Source organism: Convolutriloba macropyga, unplaced genomic scaffold (assembly GCF_964194025.1).
Source record: "Convolutriloba macropyga unplaced genomic scaffold, txConMacr16.3 SCAFFOLD_2128, whole genome shotgun sequence".
Lineage (NCBI taxonomy): Eukaryota > Metazoa > Xenacoelomorpha > Acoela > Convolutidae > Convolutriloba > Convolutriloba macropyga.
The window spans coordinates 17,755-37,000 of record NW_027451639.1 but is presented as its reverse complement, the minus strand read 5'-3'; the positions used below and the strand labels follow the sequence as shown (position 1 = coordinate 37,000).

At 32.7% G+C, this 19,246-nt stretch overlaps 1 protein-coding gene across 1 annotated transcript in view; it reads right to left on the bottom strand.

Annotated features, from left to right (window-relative positions):
* Positions 1-984: 984 nt before the first annotated feature.
* The window catches only part of LOC142356862 (G-protein coupled receptor 54-like), a 30,235-nt gene continuing 11,973 nt past the window's right edge, over positions 985-19,246 (bottom strand). Inside the window, exons 3-5 of the mRNA XM_075408628.1 lie at positions 12,261-12,390; positions 9,467-9,800; positions 985-1,209 (exon numbers count right to left, since the gene is read on the bottom strand). Coding sequence (XP_075264743.1) covers positions 1,090-1,209; positions 9,467-9,800; positions 12,261-12,390 — 584 coding nt within the window. The 3' untranslated portion in view covers positions 985-1,089. The remainder of the gene's footprint in view (positions 1,210-9,466; positions 9,801-12,260; positions 12,391-19,246) is intronic.

Genomic DNA, 19,246 nt, shown 5'->3' with positions numbered 1-19,246 from the left:
AAATATCCAGAGGCTGCCGAAAACGGGAAAATCAATAAGAAGTTTGTGTTGTATCTTATAGGAAGTATCTTGTATCTTGTTATTGATTACAAATTTATTTAGCAACCCTGTCATTTAAAAATGCACTAGGTGCAAGCATTTAAAACTTAAATTACACTCTAATTCAAAAATTTCATAATTAGGACTACAAATTGTTTGTATATTGTTTTTCAGCGTAAGTAAATTCTAAATAAACTGCAATGAGAATTAAACAACTAACACGTCAGAATTGATGTATGAGTGAACTATTTTTTTTCAAACTTTTGTGACCAGCACTGTTCGAAAACGTGAGAAAAATGTTCTATTCTAAAATAATTCTAGACAACTAATAAATCTAACAGCTTTTGTGACTCCAGAAGTGACATTAAATCAACTAATAAATTCTTTATTTTATTAAAAATATATATTTTGAGCTCGCAAATAATTTTGATACAAAATTACATTCTTAAATTCTCCAAGGAATAAGAACATCGATAATAACATAGTGATAATTAAAGAAATGACAACGCGCCGACGTCCCAGAATTTAAGGAAAAATCGAGGAAGGACCAGCTTTTACGTCAGCAACATTTGCATGGAAATGAATTGACAGAAATGAATAAACATCCTTGACAGAATTTCTTCCTTGACCGAAGATGGCGTCACGGTTTTTCCTTATCTGTAAGCACTTGGCTTAATTAATTTAAATCTAGAACTTTTTCTAGACCAGTTTCCTGTCGGTCAAATATGGTTAACTCAATTCCCTATAGCTACCCCCCCACCTATGAGGAAAAAAGACGCATAACTACCCCCCCGTGCAGATGAAAAGTTCCCTAAATGATGTGTCAAGATAAGGAGCGAGGTTCAAAAAATAGTCACAGAAAGCGCTGATTCCTGAAGCTTTGCAAAAATTCTCATGGCCTGAATTTCTATGATTCATTTTTCTTGAAAAAAATTGCCACGAGCTATTAGTTTTTGAAACTTCAAAGGGTGTGACGCGTTGTCATACAGCATCAGCAGCAGCAGCTTCGAGTAATCTCAGGTGAAAATTGCTAAAGATGTTTGAATTAAGTTATTTAACAGCAATGTCAGCAATGATCCGAATGGAATACATGCCGCTTGTTTCGGCTGATCGGCCAATAGGACTGCGTTTCTCACTTGAGGTGCTTTTCACATTGTAGCTGGTTGTCATCTGAAAAAAATGAACCATGGTAACAGAGAACTCAAGTACTGAGACATGATATCTCAAGTCTGAATTTTTAGTACATGAAAAAATAATAGTAAAAATCAGGTTCTTGTTATGCTGATCAGCAGAACTATTATGAAGGGTAAAAAACACAGATACAAAATATAAAAACGATATTTAGTAACAACTAAATATCCGGTTAAATTCCCAGATCGAGGTGTCACCGCTGAAGGTCGCTAAAAGATGGAAGATTTGCGGTGAATTTGAGTAAAAATTGTAAGATTTGCGCTCACTGCGATCAAAACGTTGAAAAAAAACTTTTAAGCGGTGAAAATTTTTACCTCTAAAAATCGCAATTCTTACAAAAATTCACCGCTAAATTCAACGCTAATCTTACAAAACTTTGTCATTGGAAAAGTTGTTCTAAAAACATGGAAAAATACTGCTGAATGATCAGCAACCTCTAAAAATTAATAAAAGATATAATACTATAATGTATGCCGAAAACGCTGTCGTTAGAGCATAATTTTATGGATAGATAATCAGCTTATGGACAGAAGATAAACATATTAGTCAAAGATGTTCTAATTTTAGCCATATAGGATACTTGTTTTCGTACTTTTTATTTTATAAGTACTATAAAATACTGATCTGAACAATTGTTTAATTTTTCTATGTGTCCTTCTCTAGGTAAAAGTTAAATTTCATCGTGGACTCTATCTTGTAAGTTAATGAGTACTCGTCGTCATTTTTGATGTTTACGGTGGAAATTTCTTATTATTTTGTTTTCTTATTTATTATTATTGTGTTTTATCCCCTATATATATAAAATATGAAACACTTAAACACTTTCCAGCTTCTCTAAAACAGTTAGATTATCGAATCTTTTTATTGCCTACGATCAGAATGCGGTGAAAAAAATTTTCAGCGCTACCACGATGCGGTGAAAAAAAATTTTCACCGCTAAAATCGCAAATCTTACAAAAATTCACCGCTATGAACGCATTCAACGCTAAAAGATGCGTACACTTAGAGGCGAAATTTTTTTTTCACGGCTATTCACCGCTAATCTTGCATTATTTTTGACCAAACCTCGACCCGGGTGGTTTTTTTTCTTTACATGCGCCTATTGAAAGAGTTGTGAAAATGTTTCAAAACTAATAATTTTTTGTTCTTTAAGAACCGACAAAACAATTCGATACATTTAAAATTGAAAGTAACGTTTCTCCATGAAAGCATAAAAGTGTTACAGACTAATGGAAACTCTTTGCACCAATAACAATTAAATTGTGATGCAAATAAGCATGACACACAATCACTTTTCAAGCATTGAACATCATAAACATTTTTTCTTGTAAATGAGCACTGTCTTAGGCATTACTTTGATAATATTTTTCATTGATAATCCGTGGAGCAATTTTTCACTCTTAGATAAAACAATCCCAGTTGTCTTTAGCTTTTCCTCTTGTTTTTTTTGTAACAAAAACTTATATCCACAAAAACTTTTCACATGGAGGTTCTCTCAGCATTTCAATCCGACTAATAACTTTGTTTTTTTATTCTAATTAAGTCATCAAATGTGCTCTCCTAATGGATTTTTCATAATCTTTTCATATGAATAAAATTGTCCATTCTTCAAATTCTCACGCGTCATAAACATTGGTATCAAAAATGGCTGTGAATTTGACATAAAATTGAGAGTTTTTTGAATTTCAAATGATTTTTAATTATTTGTTTATTTTTGGATCCATTCAACAAAAAGGACCCCGATTTAATCGTGATAGAGATGTTGAATTAATCCCAGTATTTTCGAGGCATTTTTACAATTGCTGCAATTAAGAACGTTTTTTTGGAAGCAGAAATAATGCTCGAAAATGAACTGAAAGTCGCAACTCCTAGTGTTTAGTCACAACTCCTAGTGGTTAGTCTCAATAGTCCCTTAAAAATTCTTCAAAGTTTGATTTCTTTGTCATATGGCAGAACTAATCAACTAAATCATTTTATTTTTAAATATTGAACGTGTTTTTACTACTTACTGGTTACTAATATGATGTTTACACTTTCATAGATTGAGTTCCAATTAGTTCCCCGTCGTCCATTTCGATTATATAATAAATGTTTATTTTTCATTAGGCCAAAAGTAACTTATATGTATTCTACAATGAAAGATATGGGTAGTATTAATCGGAAAACTTAGGTCACAAAAAACTGAGGCTTTACGATGGTTTAAGTAAAAACTATTGTAAAAATAGAAAATTTTGTTATGAAATAAACTCTATTGATGAACAAATTTTAAAGAATTTTTTTGTACGCTGGGTCATCTTTGCATTTGATTTTCTGCAAAAGTGCCTTCTTAAATAATTCGGCGATTTTCGAAGGATGTTGTTGGACTATATAAAACACGAATTAATTGTTTTTTTTCGCACGAGTACAGAAAAATAAATTCACTGAAACGTAATAATGGCGTTGTAATTTTCTGTGAGTATTTTTTTTTCATTTCGCATCACAGCGAAAACCTTCAGTAGTTTTCCATGGGCATTTGACAATTAAATAGTTAATCTTGTTAAATTCAGTTAACGAAGACCATTATTATCTTTATATCAACCTTGATGTTTCCTTATTCTAGAGTTTTTTTAGTAAACTTCGAGAATATAGCAATTATTGGTTTCCAATAGAAAAATCATAAGATTTCTTATTCCTCGTATTTTAGGAATAAAAAACTCATGGATTTGTGAATGCAGATACATGGATTTGTGAATGCAGATACATAGCAATATTATCTTTTCATTCTTTCTGTTATGCTTACTTTTACGTAGAGGAGAGTGAAACTTCGGGTCGTAATGATCAAAATGAGCTAAGCAAAAAGATTAATGGAAATGATGCATTTCATTCCACTGTACTGTTCTAAGCTCAACAACAAACATTAAAATCTTATCATTTTTAACTTTACCGAATTTCTATGTGAAATTAAGTGATATAAATTGTTGGACATTAGAGTAAATTTGTCAGATTTAAAAGTTTCATTTTGGGAAAATTCTCGTTTTAAAACTTTTTCAATGTTTCTTTGCTTGCAAGTTTTCAGGAAACATAAGATACGGTTCAAGATACTACATAATTCTAACTTTCAAGGAGTTAAATAGATAGTAAACTGTATAAATTAGAAAATTAATTATGTTTGTTGATTCATTATGGTCAAGTATGTTAAAGCTACATAGAATTTATGCGCCAAAAATAATGAATTTTGTTTATTCGTGTTTTTAATGGAGTAGATAGAAGGGGCAGAATTGGCTCAGAGAGCATAGGTATGGGTAAAGTTACAATCTCTCAAAGCATTTAATTTCCGGTAAACCTTGATTTACATATGATGAAAAATATTAGCATGTTTCTCAAAATTCTTGAACTGAAGATCCAGGCCTAATCAGTACTCCCTCTGTGAAATTGCATGTCTTGTATCAGTACTGTATCAGGGCTCTGATCACGCCAATTTTTAGACGTGGCAGGTAAGGAACCAAGTGTCAAGTCTGGCCATGTGTTGAGCAAACTTTCACGAGTCTTGAGTCAAGTCTTAAGCACAGTTTTTGGCTTTAGTTTTTTTTCGCTTCGTAACAAAACAAAAAGTCCGCCAATTTGCCAGCTTTCAAATTTCTCCAATATAAAAGTACTTTGATGGTCCGAAAAAAATCACCTGCTAAAAAGCACAGTTTTAGGATTTCGCCTGAATATACCAATGCTAGCTACACATTTTTCTGCCAATTGAAAGTGGATTTCCGGGTAAATATATTGGACATTTTATGTTGACAGATGTTGGTATCAAAAACAGTTTGGACAAAATCACAAATTTCTCGTAAAAATTTAACCTATTTTAGCTATTTGCGAAATGCATGTATTATAGTCAATATCTTCTCTTCTCAAAATTCTGCTTTGCTCAAAGACTGCGGAATAATTAAAACCAATCAAGTCTTGGCCAGGACTTGACTGACGCTTTGAATATTTTTTTTACCAAGACTTGACTCAAGAATTGCCAAATCGTGGCCATGATTTGACTGTTGTCTCAAGAATGACCTAAAAAAAATAGTAGAAATGATGCAATTCATTTTACTGTTCTCTTCTAAACTAAACAACAAACATTAAAAAATTAATTTTTTTTTCTAAATTTCCCAAAACTCTATGTCAAATTTAGATATAAGGGTTGTTGGACCTTAGATTGATCTTTTCAAAATAAATGCTTTGTTTTGCAGACTTCTTTTGGTATTTGGTCAGAAACAGTTCAATACCCTACATTTTTCAACTTTTCAGGAGTTAAATAGATAGCGAACTGTATGGAATACAAAACTAACTAAATTGGTGGATTGATCAATTATGGTATAGTTACATAGAAGTTATGTGCGCAAATAGAGATAAAAATTAGTTTTTTCGTGTTGTGTTTTTGTTGGAGTAGATAGAGGAGGTGGGAGGGTTTTGTTCAGCAAGCATAGGCACAAAGTTACAATCTCTCAAACATTTAGTTCATGGCATAACTTCATATATTTTGAATTATATAAGTATGTTTCTCAACACTCCTGGATTGAAGATTAAGGCTTTATCAGTACTGATTCCGTGAAATTCCATGTCTTCAATCAGTGCTGTATCAGAACTCTGTTCATGTCATTTTTCAGAAATGGCGCGTCAGAAATCAAGATTCAAGTCTTGACTATGTCTTGAGTAGGCTTCGCAAGACTTGACACGTCTTTTCCGAGATTTGTAAAAAATTTGACAGGTCTTGAGCACGTTTTGGGCAAGATATTACGAGTCTTGATCCAAGTTTTTGTTAGTTTTCTTTTGCTGCGTATCAAAATAATTAGACCACCAATTATAATGACTTGCCTTCCGTTTTCTCCAATAAAGACGCACAAGAAAAGTCGAGCACTTTGATGTTGTCACAAAGTTTCCCTGCTAGAGAATCAAAAATATTCTGATATCGCTCAAAAATAACATTCTTGGCCATTTCATTCCGTTTATTGAAAAAGAAAGTGATTTCCTAGTAAAAACATGGGACATTTTATGTTGGCAGAAGCTCATATCAAAAAACTTTGTCAAAATCACAAATTTTTCTTAATAAGTTTGACCAATTTTATCTAATTTTGAAATGCATTTATTGTAAATAATGTCTTCTCAAAACTCTGCTTTGCTTCATGACTGCACAATAATAACAATTTGTCAAGTCCTGGTCAAGACTTGACTGAAGATTGAACAAGTTTTGACCAAAACTTGACTCAACACTTGCCAAATCGTGGCTAAGACATAACTCTTGTCTCAAGACTTTACTCAAAATTTGTCGTCTTGACTAAGTTTTGACTCAGACTTAACAGGTTTTAAGATTGTCGTGACAAGTCTTCACAAGTGTTAAGACTTGAAACAAAACGTGGCTAATATTGATTTGTCAATTGAAGACGTGTATTTCACTGGACAAGAACTGACTTAGACTTGAAGCTCGTTCCCGGCAAATTCTTAATTCTATTTGTATTTCTAAAGCTTAACATTTATTCCTGGTTTTTTTATGTTGGGGAGCGGAGAGAGAGAGAGAGAGAGAGAGAGAGCGAGAGAGAGAGAGAGAGAGGTAAGTGCGGGAGTGGGTAGTCAGGCAACTTTGGGATAATTTCACAAATTTCTAACAGCGATTAGTTAATGAGAAATTTGTTTGTTTTCTAAATAACCTTAGAAATTGTATTTCTAAACCCCCAACTTCAATTGAAAAATGAAATGCACTGACACTGACATTGAAGGAATCAAATACTATTCTCTGAAAAGGCGGTAGTAAATATTTGAATGCAGTGAAAATAATAATTACACCTTAATTGGATCGCAGGGGATCAGAAATAAATTGGAAGAGCTTTTATTTCAAAATTTCCCCGTTTTTCATAAAACTCTTTTTTGATTGAAAAGCATCAGCTCCCTTTTTGATTTTTTGCTTTTAAATACCTCAATAAAACCATTAGCAGCAACTGTCTGACACAATAATTTCAAGAATTTTACCCTTTGAATCGAATTTTGGTTTAGATTTTGAACAGACAAAGGATTGCGTTTTTGTCTGCGGCTGAAGATGGTCCGATAACAAAGTTCAACCGATATAGCATAATTTTTGTAGAGGTGAAATTTAGCTAAACGGGACGAAACTGTTTATTGAGAGTTTCTTTGTTTATTGAGAATTTTATAAAACTTTATTAAACATTTTTTATGCAAATGCGGGGTTAACTTTAGTCGAGAAAGATAATTGTGTAAGATATTAATTATGTAAATTAGACCAAATTGCTATAATAAATGAAAAAGTTTCAGAGATCTGGAAGTACAAATTTTACAAAGAGAAATCAGTTTTCTATTCATAAGCACATTAACAACCATTTATCCTACAAAAATTGAGAGAGTTTTCCTCAAACAAATGATGAAGATACTCCTGAAGTTTCCAGTTTAATGCAGTTTACTAAATTTTACAGAGTTAGCATACCAAAAATGAACCCTAGACAAGATCAAAAGTCAATCTTGTAACATTCATGCAAAAAAATAATCTTGCAAGACGGAGTTTTTCTTGCAAGAACTTGGAAGACAAAAATAATCTTGCAAAATCTTGCAACAATCTTGTAGGAATTCGGTAAGACTAACTTTTGGGCTGGAAAAAATAAGGTCCATGATTGAAATACCGAAAGAGAGAATTAAACTAACTGCGATAGATCTCATCATTGACACAATTTTTTTCAGAAAAAAAGCAGTAAATTGTCATTTGTGTTTACGTTTCAAAAAATTGTTATTGAAGTTTATTTCAATTTATTCTATTGTGAACCCACTGTAAAAATCTCACACAAGGCGGCAGAAATATAAACTATTGTGATGATTAACGCTCAAACACTTACAAAAGGAATTGAATCAAGAAAGAGTAAAAAAATTTTCGTTTTTCCCTATCTTTTCAGATAAATGATGCACAGCTGCAATACGGATTGACTCAACAAGTTTATATCTCAATTCCAAATTTGCTAGGAAATGTCAAAATGTCTCTAGTGTATAATAAATCAGTTTCAGATTTTCACTTGTATTTACGCTTCAAAAAGTTGTTCTGAGAGTCTATTGCCAGGTAGTCTATTGCGCATGCGCTTTAATTTTATCTGCAGTGCGGTAGAAAAATAAACGACGGTACGACAAGAGACGGTCTTTTCTCACGTGGAAGATTGAGAATACGATGCCTTTGTTTCTTATTGTGAACCTTGTTTTATTATTTTTTGCGCATTCAATTCTCACTCCTCCAAAATGTTTTATTTCTAAGATAGGACATAGGATAAAATAGAACCTAGGACAGGGCTCTTTGGCTTTTACTCAGTTCCTTTTCGTCTTTTCTATGTTTTTGAACCAATTTTTTTCTTCCTGAAAAAAATTCTTGCAAAATCTTGCAAGAATCTTGCAAGAAAAAGCTAAGCTTGCAAGATCTTGCAAGAATATTGCAGGACGTAACATTGTCTTGCAAGAATCATACAAGATTCCTGCAAGACGTTGCAAGATAAAGTTTTGTTTCCGATTCGGAGAACCAAAATCAGCTGCTAGTCGAGCTCTGGCCTAATTTGCTGATTTTTTAAAAAAAATTACTATTTACTCCAGAAAGCAACAAAAATTAGTTACGTAGTCAGGCAGTTTCATCCAAATATATCGTGACCACTTGACCGCTGAATTCAACGAGATAAATTTTTTATAAAGAGTTTAGCAATGTTATAGAACTCGGCTATTAAATCTTAGATATACTTTCTTTTTGGAACCCAATTTTTCGACATATATATTTTATTACTAAGTATTTCTACAAATGTTTACAGCTCATTTTTTTGTGTTTTCGTAATTTCTGACTAATTAACTTATTCGTTTCTAATTGTGCGCAAAATCTTTTGTTTTAAACTCAAAAATGAAATAGAACGCATTTTGCTCACCCTAGGGTGATCGTGCGTAAACCGGCTCGGTTTTGTATAATAATTAGCTTATTTGAAATAAAAGATAATCTTGCAAAATTCTTCTAGAATCTTGAAAGATCTTGAAGGATGAAGTTTTTTCTGGACTAAGGTAAAGATCATAAAATTGGTTAAAAAGGGGGTATACTTCCAAAAAATCTCAAAAATTCTATGTCCAAAAACGAAAGAAATTTAACTTTTACGCTCGGCCGGCTACGTGAATTACACCGATAAGTCAAAATGTCCCCACTAAATTGTGGATGGGAACAAGATACAAACTAATACACTAAAGTTATAAAACTCACTGTTGCAGAGCTATTATTTCGTTTCACGTTCTCAAACCTTCTAGAATTAGAACTGTTCACAATTCGTAGAGTATTCACACCGTTCGCATTATACGTTCCCACTTTGCCTTCGGCTAGAAACGCCACTCGGGAATTTTTAGTCCCTGTTAGATTCGGGTCACGTGGCTTTCGCACCCGATTTATCGTTTGCATCAGGTTGTTTCTGAAATTTTGCCCAACAAAGCCGTAGATGACAGGGTTAATTGTGCTGCCCACGTACATTAAAGCTCGGCAAAGGAGGGCTATGATTAATTGGGCTCGGGTAAAATGGTTGTTTTCGTCCATATCTCGTACTCTACAAAAAATACAGTGGTACAAATTGAAATAAAGAAATCTTTGCACGCCTTGAGGGGGTTCTGCCTCTATTCACCCAAGTTCATTCAACCCTCCATATTTTGATATCATATATTTTCACCCCAAGTTATTTTCCTCGAACCCTACGATTGTTTAAATTTGAGTATCAATCCCTAGTCTTTACACCAAAACCCAATATCTTGACTCAATTAATGCAGCAACTGTGTTTAAAAGACGAAGGATGAAAGATAATAGGTGGAAAAGCATAACCTCGACACTGGCTGCTGAATTTTTGCAAAATTATAAGAAAAGCGGTAACTGGCGTTGAAAAATTAGAAATTTGTCCCCAATTTTTTCACTTAATTTTGCGGTGGAAGCGTTAAGTTTATAATTTTAAGTTCAACGTTTTCGCTACAAAATTATTTAAGAAAATTGTGGTTAATTTTCTAAATTGACAACACCAGTTACTGCTTATCTCGTAAAATTTTACCGTTGGCAAGAATTGATCAAAGCATATCTTTTCTCGATGTAGGTTGTCAGAAAAGGGCAAAAACTTTAAAGAAATAAAGTTGTTAACCGCGGCAGGGTATAGTCAGTTTTTCAAGAAACGATTTTTTTCGCATGAAGATACTATTTAAAGATGTCGTCTCAACAAATAGACGTAACAAAATAAAGAATTTTCAACAAATCTGATTTTTTGAGGAACTTACACCACTGCAACTTTATGCATTCAATTAATCTAAACTTGACAAAGACAAAATTTAGATTTTACAGTTTACCGCAACTGGCCGGCATCAAAGTTTTTATATTTTGATACGTCTGTCATTTTCAACAGCGCCTGGTTAGTGAGAATTGGTTATATGACAATTGAACCAATGCCATTATACCCAATGCCAAAATACCCAATGCCATTATGCCTCATTCACATTGATATTTTCGTTCTACAATCCGAGTAATAATTAGCAGAAAATAGCTCTAACACGTACAATTTATCAAGCGGAAAATTTAATCCCATGTTTGGTTGTGACAGTTTGATATCAAGTCCCACGGGCCGCTGAGGCATGACGATGGCCATTAAGCATAATAATTTAATCACTTGTTCGGTTGTGATAGTTTCATGTCAAGTCCCACGGGCTGCTGAGGCATGGCCATAACCATTAATTATGTTAAAAATACGGGTAATAGCAACTGTTAATTGTTGTCAGATTATTTAATGAAATTATCAAAATACATTGATTATTTTGGCATTGGGTAAATTGTCTTGACACCGAGAAAATTGCAGACGTCAAAAATGGGTAGTGGAAATGGCTAGTGAAAATGTATAAAAATATAAATTTGCTGGCCAATCAAACTTGAGGAAAAGGTTATTCAGTTTTTTGATTGGTTGATTGCTCAACAAATTCTCCATTCAAGCTTGAAAATGGCAAATTAGTCAAACTATATTTTCTCAGAAACCGCGTTGAGGCGAAGAAAAGTTGTGCATTTTTTGCAACAACGGATTTACGTTCGGTTAATATATATTCTGATCTAGTCCCACGGTCCTCTGAGACGTGCCCATTGCCTGCGTGGCATGACCAGAAGCGGTAAAACATAAAATCTAAAATTAGGAATCTAAAATGTCAAATTTAGATTAATTGAACGCCTAAAAATACAGTGTTTTAAATTTCTGAACCAATCAGATTAGACGAAATTTCTGTTTGATAAGATATAACCTTATGTCATTTTCACTGGCACCGCATTAAAAAATATTGCACAGCAAAATCATACTCGTAAGGTTGAAAATTTTGAACGTCATCAATTTTTATTTTGCTGGCAGAATTTTGCGAGGGATTCGATCTTTGGAACCCTATAAAAAAGAACACAACCATTTCGATTGATGGTTGCTTAAAGCCGAACGCTTAAGTACCCACACTTTCAGGGGCAACCACAGCTTGGCTAATCTTTGCTGTAATAGTCTCGAAATTTGCAGACTAAATAAAAGGGCACAGATTGACCAAATTAGAACAATGATACTGTTAACCGACACCTGATGGCAAAATTGAATAATCGAAAAATCATACGAAAGACATTTGTCATCCGTAACTTGATGGATAATATATTGACCCAATCAAGTCATACTGTATTTTATAATTGAATATTTTAATCAAAACGAAGCAATTCTACAAATTGGAGAACACTTCATTAAGAATCGAAGACCTAATGGCAAAAGTAAATAGCTTAAATCCTTTTCATACATAGTATAAAAACGATCTTAGGAGCAATTTTAGTATCTGCACAATTTGCTTTTGTCTTCAATTTCATATGAATTGACTTTAAAGGGATACAATTTCAACTCCTCTAAGAGAGTGGAAGATACCAAGAAAATTTACAGTGAAAATCGAGGTTAAAAAGTTGTCAGTTTTTGTAGAAAGGAAATATTCATCTTGAATACCTGATGACAATAATTGTCAATTGTTCATACCTGATGACTAAATTGACGGTGTGAATTGGGGTCCAAATGACAATGAAGCAGACTGATATAATTGTGACCATGAGAGTCACACGCTTACGTCTTTTCAACAGCACCTCCCGATTGCCAAGATTCTCATTACCTGAAAAACCAACCATAGTTTTATTCAATTACACAAAATCTAAAAGAAACAAAAGCTTCGTAAGGATGGCTGCCTAACGAAATTTTTATGAAACCATATAAAAAGAATCACATATAAATATAATTAAAGGCCATAGATGATCATCTCATCATAATCTTTCCTCTAGCACCGTAAAAATAAAGAAAAATGTAGATGCCTTTTTTCGCAAGTCATAGAACTGCATTTAATGATGATATCTTGAATTAAATTTAATAGAACTTACAGTTCTCAAAACAGTTTTAATTTTCAAACGACTTAAAATGTTCCCTCCTCATTTGTTAATTATGTGTTTCGTCATTTTCCATCGATCATTATCTCTGTTGAGAGGTAAAATTGGGTGCTGTCATTGAAAAATCTGCAAAATTGAATTATTTGCTGACGAGAGGTTTCGAGGTTTTAGTTTGTTCAAGAGAAAAAAATGTTTAAATATCTTTGGTAATAGTTGGCTTTCAGTGCAATATGTACTGAAAAATTTTTGAAGTTACCAACATTAAATTTTTTAAAATAATTGAAGTGCCTTAAATACACTTACCAGTCACGTAAGGGAGATATTTTTGATTTTATTCTGTTCATATGAGTAAAATAATATCATTGGCCTAAAACTCAAAAACCTAAAGTTGGTGAAATTGAAACCAGTTAGAAGCATTCTTCTTTCCCCAATGTGCTTTTTTTAAAAAAAAAATGTGAGTAAAGCATTTTCATAATGGTGCTCACCTTCCTCTTGGTGGAAGATTTCAAAAGATAGATATCAAAATTTCCATACCTTTTCGGTTCTGAGCTTTTTAGATCTGATGAGATCTGTAAAAAAGGTTTCTGCTATCTCTGATATTCAATAAAATTGTTCAATATGGACATATAGATATCATCTTTATTGAAAATGTCAGCACTTGCTAAAGAACATTCTTTGCTGAGTAAACAAACTATCTTTATTTCAACTCCTATTGATATTTATATTTTTCCCAAAAGTCACATATCTGTTCCATCCAAAACCTATTTTTAAAAAAATCCCCGACTTTTCAATTATAGTGGGTTTTATTCACTTGATTTCCTCTTGCACCCTCTTCCGTTAGTATTGGCATTCTAAATCCTAAAATTGTTGTAGTTTTTTGACCAACTACCCCAAAATTTTTAGTTACAATTTAATTCCTTTGATGCATCTTATTGTCCGCCTATTTTGCTGACCTGTGATTATAAATGTTTCCACTATATGTTCTGCGCACACTTCGGTTATTGCGACTTTTAGAAAAAACTTTAAATTTCGAATGTTTTTGACCATGTTTCAGGATTTGTCACGCCGTAGTGTTCAATTTGCTTGTTTTGATCTAACTTAAAATGTGAAAATTCTAAAACCTTTTTTTAATGACGAGATTAGTTTTTCAAAGGGTTTGATTACTATGTTTGCTTAGTTTAAAAAAATGCTACAGATAACTGTTGATAGTTTCTGGGATACTATTCATTTAGATTTTTTTCTGGAACTTGGTATCAATGGCCGTGGAGCTGAAAACGTCTAATGGCAGTTTGATCTGCATGTTTTCGTATTATTTTTGTTAGCTACGAAGACACTGTCAGAGAGAAAGAGAGAGGGAGAGAGAGAGAGAGAGAGAGAGAGCGAGAGAGAGGGGGAGAGAGAGAGAGGTTACAGTGATGTTCCTTTACGTTCTACCAAACCATCTCTCCCATTTATGACTTTTTCAAAGCATGGTTCTATTCATTGTAGAAAATATTCGTGAAACTTGGTACCGACGTTGTGGATCCATTATGTTGTGAAATCAAAATATACAGTGCATTTTTTGTCATAACGAAATCCTTTTTAAACAACAAATAAAATTTAAAGAAAAAAATCATGAAAATCATGAATTGCAGAAAAGTTTAGCTCCTTTAAAGAACTTTGACTGTTAAAGTTGATTAGGCCTTTTTTGTCTAATCAACCCAATCAATTTTGCGATCGTTTGCTGGACCATATAGAACTATACTTTAAGAACTGTGATTATAGACACAAGCTTCATTTTTATAGTTTGGAGAAAATAAACACAAAAAGTTCTTTGAAATTGGGACTTTTTTTGATAGAAACTTATTTTAACTGAGACTTTAAGCCTCGCCTAATTTTTGCTCATTGCTACTTGTATGAGATTGAAACTTTCCATCTGTTCGTTTCCTGTAATTTATTTGCTTTTTTTGCCAAAAATTTACATTGAATTATCCTTTGACCGCCTTAGTAAGATCAAAGTGTAATTCTGTTCTGGGCAAGTCAGAATCCAAATGCACGTCAATATTGATTGATTTCAGGTGTTTGGCTTGTCAGATTGAGCCTAGTCTTTTTTGGGAGCAAAAAGTTCAGCAGGTACGGGGCTCTCATTATATATATTTTTTGATGAATAGAACGCTTCCCTCGGCCTTGCATAGCAGAGCCTTTTGGAAATATTTTGCTTTTATACGATAGCAATAATTGAACAGAAACTAGAGCTAGGCGAGAACATGAGTATAAATATATTACATAGAAGACTGCGTACAATACCGCAGTTTCGATTGAATATATGGTCAAAAGTGACATGATTTTGACAAAAAAATCTTATTTTTAAAAACTTATTTAGGCTATATTGTTTTTCAACTTTGGATAGCTCTCGAGTCTGAATAATTTATTTTCGCATAGTAAAACTATAAAAGAAACGTGTAAACAGAACCGTTCTTAAATTAGATATAAGATGTTAAATATTTTGAAGAATAATATCCTACAATTGGAAAACCCACATTTTTTCCGATGACAGTAATGACTAGTATTGAGGATACAAAACTCTGCGTAGAAAATAAACAGAAGAGTTTTCATCAATTCCTTGAAAACCGCTATTTCCTATTTTAAATAATGATGGACCATTGGCATTTAGACATTTCCGTTTATTGGCCATTTTTTTAGCGTCCTGACTTTATCATTTCCCTTTATAATAGTTATTAATTCTCTTCATAAACAGAAATAAATTACAATCAATTTTCTGAGTCCTTTCAATGAAAATGCCAGCCCACTTCAAAGGATGGCGACAATATTTATTATTCCATTTTTTGTTTGAGGGACCTGCCTTTTTTTGGTAATTTTAAAAGTCAGGAAAACGTTTTCATTATCTTACAGATGTAGGCGATTATACAAGACAGTAAGAGAGCGAAGATGTTGCATTAAATTGCGTTTAAGGAATTAAAAAATGCAGTGAATAAAATCGTGCGATGAATTAGCCATCAATTATCTGAAAATAGATTTGTTGGTCGTTTTTCAGAGATGTCTGCTCTTAAATCCCTCTTATTAATTTTCACTTGCGCCAACATGTCTAATTGGATCACTTCAGAGGGCCAATTTCTGAAGTAATTTCTCTTCTGGCAATCTTAGGAAGATAAAAAAACGTCTGAAATTTAAAACTTGACGCAAAGTATTGGACTTTTCAGGGTGGAAAGTGGGTTCAATGTTAAAAAAAAATATTAAAAATCACAAATTTTGGAGGTGAATGAGCTTGTCAAATAGTTGCGCAATGAGCATGAAAAATTGGCAATACACCTCATAGGTTAATTGGACCAAAATTTGAGTAACAAAAATTTGAAGAACATTCGGAAATACTGTGAATCCCCTGTGAAAGTAGAAGCCCCTGAAAGCCTATTATGAAGCAATTTGTTCGTTAATGTTTTATCGACCGGGTCAAAAGGGTACAGTGAAGAGGTGGTTAAATTTAAATGTCTGTCTCGTCAAATTTGCAATCTTAATACATGCAAGAGAGTATTTCAAATCCGATGTTGCATTCGCCGATATCTTTGGAGCAATTACTACCATTCAGAATGTACTATGGAAGAGAATTCTAGGCGATCTTGGGAATTAACTGAACTGAAAAGCAATTGAATGTCATTTTGGCGAGGAATCATCTGTATCCTGATATGTGTCAATTCGACCCAGGTTAGTGTTGCACACGGAAATTTGATCAATCAACTGATCAGAAGTCTTACAGCGTATGACAAGAAATGACACAGAAAACAAAGTCAACATCAAAAAGATATAATTTTTAGAGAATTTCGTTTATTTTTAAATTTTTGACGCGTAATTCGGTGCTAGCAATCAATATCAGCTGATTTGAAACTAATGAAAAAGCAGAAAAGAAACTAAAGAAAAAAGAAGCTAGCTAACCAAATTTGAAAATTTAATGGTAACAGAAGCGTTCATAATGTGAAGAACATTTGAAGAAAAAACATACCCAAAAATTATGATCAACGGAGAACTCTCTATTTTCTTTTCAATTTGTTGTTTTTAATTTAGTCCAAACTAGCCGATTTTTGATCAATCTCATATTATACATCACTAAAAAAGCGCATATTTTACGAGCTTCACAAGTTTCTCAAAACTGCTGTCTTAGAAACGGAACCGCATATTCAATTATATAATCGTAGTTTACAATCAATAAAACCATCATCAATTTCAGCAACTGAAAATTTCAAAAACAACTAAAATATTCCAAAATTGACCATTTGACTTTATACAACATATACTATATGCGTTACAAACTAGATGAGATCTGTTTTCATTGAGAATAAAAGACAGAAAATTCGAATAAGGTCAAAAACAAAAACTCCACTGCTACTTTTTAAGAAACCAAAACCGAAGTCCAAGTTCTTTAGTAAAAAGTAAACCCAACAAATGGATCCAAATTAATCCAAATATTATAGATTGTAAAAACCATACTTAGAAATAAAGCTTCTATATTGGTTAGCAAGGTTATAGCAACACAAATTTGTTGTCAATATTAAGATAATGGTGCCAAAATTTATACAATTGGTTGAAAATATAAGCTTTCCTAACAAATTGTTTTGAACAAATAATCTACGCTCATTGGACTTTCCAATGATACTATTCATGTCTTTCCATTTCCAATAAATTGATCAAACAATATTGACTGAAAACCATGTCAGGAATATAGTTCCTCTCTTCCCACTAATTGGCGTCGGAATTTTGAACTTCCACAAATTTGGTACACAAAAAAAACACGTTCCTTTTCTTCGCAAAAAACTGATCGTCAACGCTCATATTTTTTAATTTGAAACATAAGAACAAAAATGATTGCATAGTTTGGTGTAAGAAGGTAGTTCAGGAAAGCAGATACGCACTTTAGTGAAATTTACTTTCTTACAATGCTTGTCAACCAACTTTGCGAAGAGACCAAAATTTAATTGTCGGTGGTGTTTGTTTTTGCAGGTTCTTTTTTTCATTTTTTCTTTTTATCATAAAGCAATAGTTTTCATCCATTCCAGAGAAAACCCTTTAATAGTAGAAAAAATGTTTTTGTTAGATGTATAAGTTATTGTTTTTCAAAAAATTCTCAAATTTAGGTTTTCGTGCTAAATTTACTCTAATTGGAATAATTTCCCCTGTGATATAAATTTGTTTTATTAGATATAAAAAAAATATTTTGATCATCAAGAAAACAATTTCTCTGATTGATGGAATTATCATATGGAGGAGTCCTCAGTTTTTTAAAGGCTCACTGGCTTAAAATGATTAGAAATGGAGTAAATAGGCTATCAAACCTCTGCCATTATTTGTTAAGGCCTTTGCCAAACTTGAAACTGGTTTAAAAGGTAAAAAAAATACCACACGAGTTTTTGGATATTAATGCATTGAACTAAAAGCTATCTGAAACATGAGAAATGACTGGAAAAACATAAGAAATCTGCAAAATATTTGTTTCAAAAATAAAAGAAATTAATTTCAGGGGTGAAAACGTAAGTGATGTAACAGAATTTACATCAGTTTCTTGCTTTAATTGCGTCAAATAACATTCTCGGTAGCCTAACCCCGATTAAAAGGTTGAAAAAACAGTTTAAATTTGATAAGAGCGTGTTCAAATTTTTAAATTTTTTGAAGACATAAAAAACGTGGATTTTGTTTGAGATAGTAAAAATTTATTAAGTTTGTGCCAGGGGCATGCGAAAAAATCAAAACTGTCTACTTTTGTTGAAACCAAAAGCATAATGCTGATTTCTATTAACAAATTGATATTTGGCACTGGTGATTTTTTATGGTCGGAAAAGAAGTGTTGTGAAGCGAACCTCAAAAAACATCTAAACTGTTGTCCAGGAACAACAGTGGGCAAATGGTAGCCCAGGCATATCGTAACAAAAGGAACTATTATGCCAGTTTTTGTAGGCACCACTAACAGTGCCGTCAATGAATCAAGCTGATTAGCTTGGTTCACTGACATCCAATCTCAGCACCACCATCACACACAGTCAAAATTGACTGAAGGCAGAACAGCAGCTTAAAGGAATCGGAATGTAGGTTTTGAAACAACACGTCTGAAATATTTTTTTGAGAGATCATTTGTCCTCAAAACACAGTGAGGTTTTTAGCAAAGGTTGTGGATGACAGGGCTTGGCTAAAAAAATGTAAGTCAAAATTAAGTCCCATTGTCTAATATTCTGTTGACAAAACTTTCCTGAATTCAGGACAGGCTTTTAATTACCATGGGATTAATATAATCCTGGTCTTAAAATCATCACAAAATCAAATTACCTTTAAACCAACAAGATGTTAATAAAGTAATCTCTCAAAAATATATATTAAATCAAACATTGTTATACGTCAGCAGTTTTTAATTAGAATGTCATGACTTAATACTGAATAGAATTGGAGAATGTCTTATGATTGTCTTATTTTTGAAAATTAAAATAGCTATAATAACCACAGTCAGTTCGGAGACCTAAAATCTATAATTATTGCCTACAGAATACTTTATCCTCCGGATTGCCATTTTTGCGACGCTCTAATCCGTATTATCTTCCATGTTTTTCATGG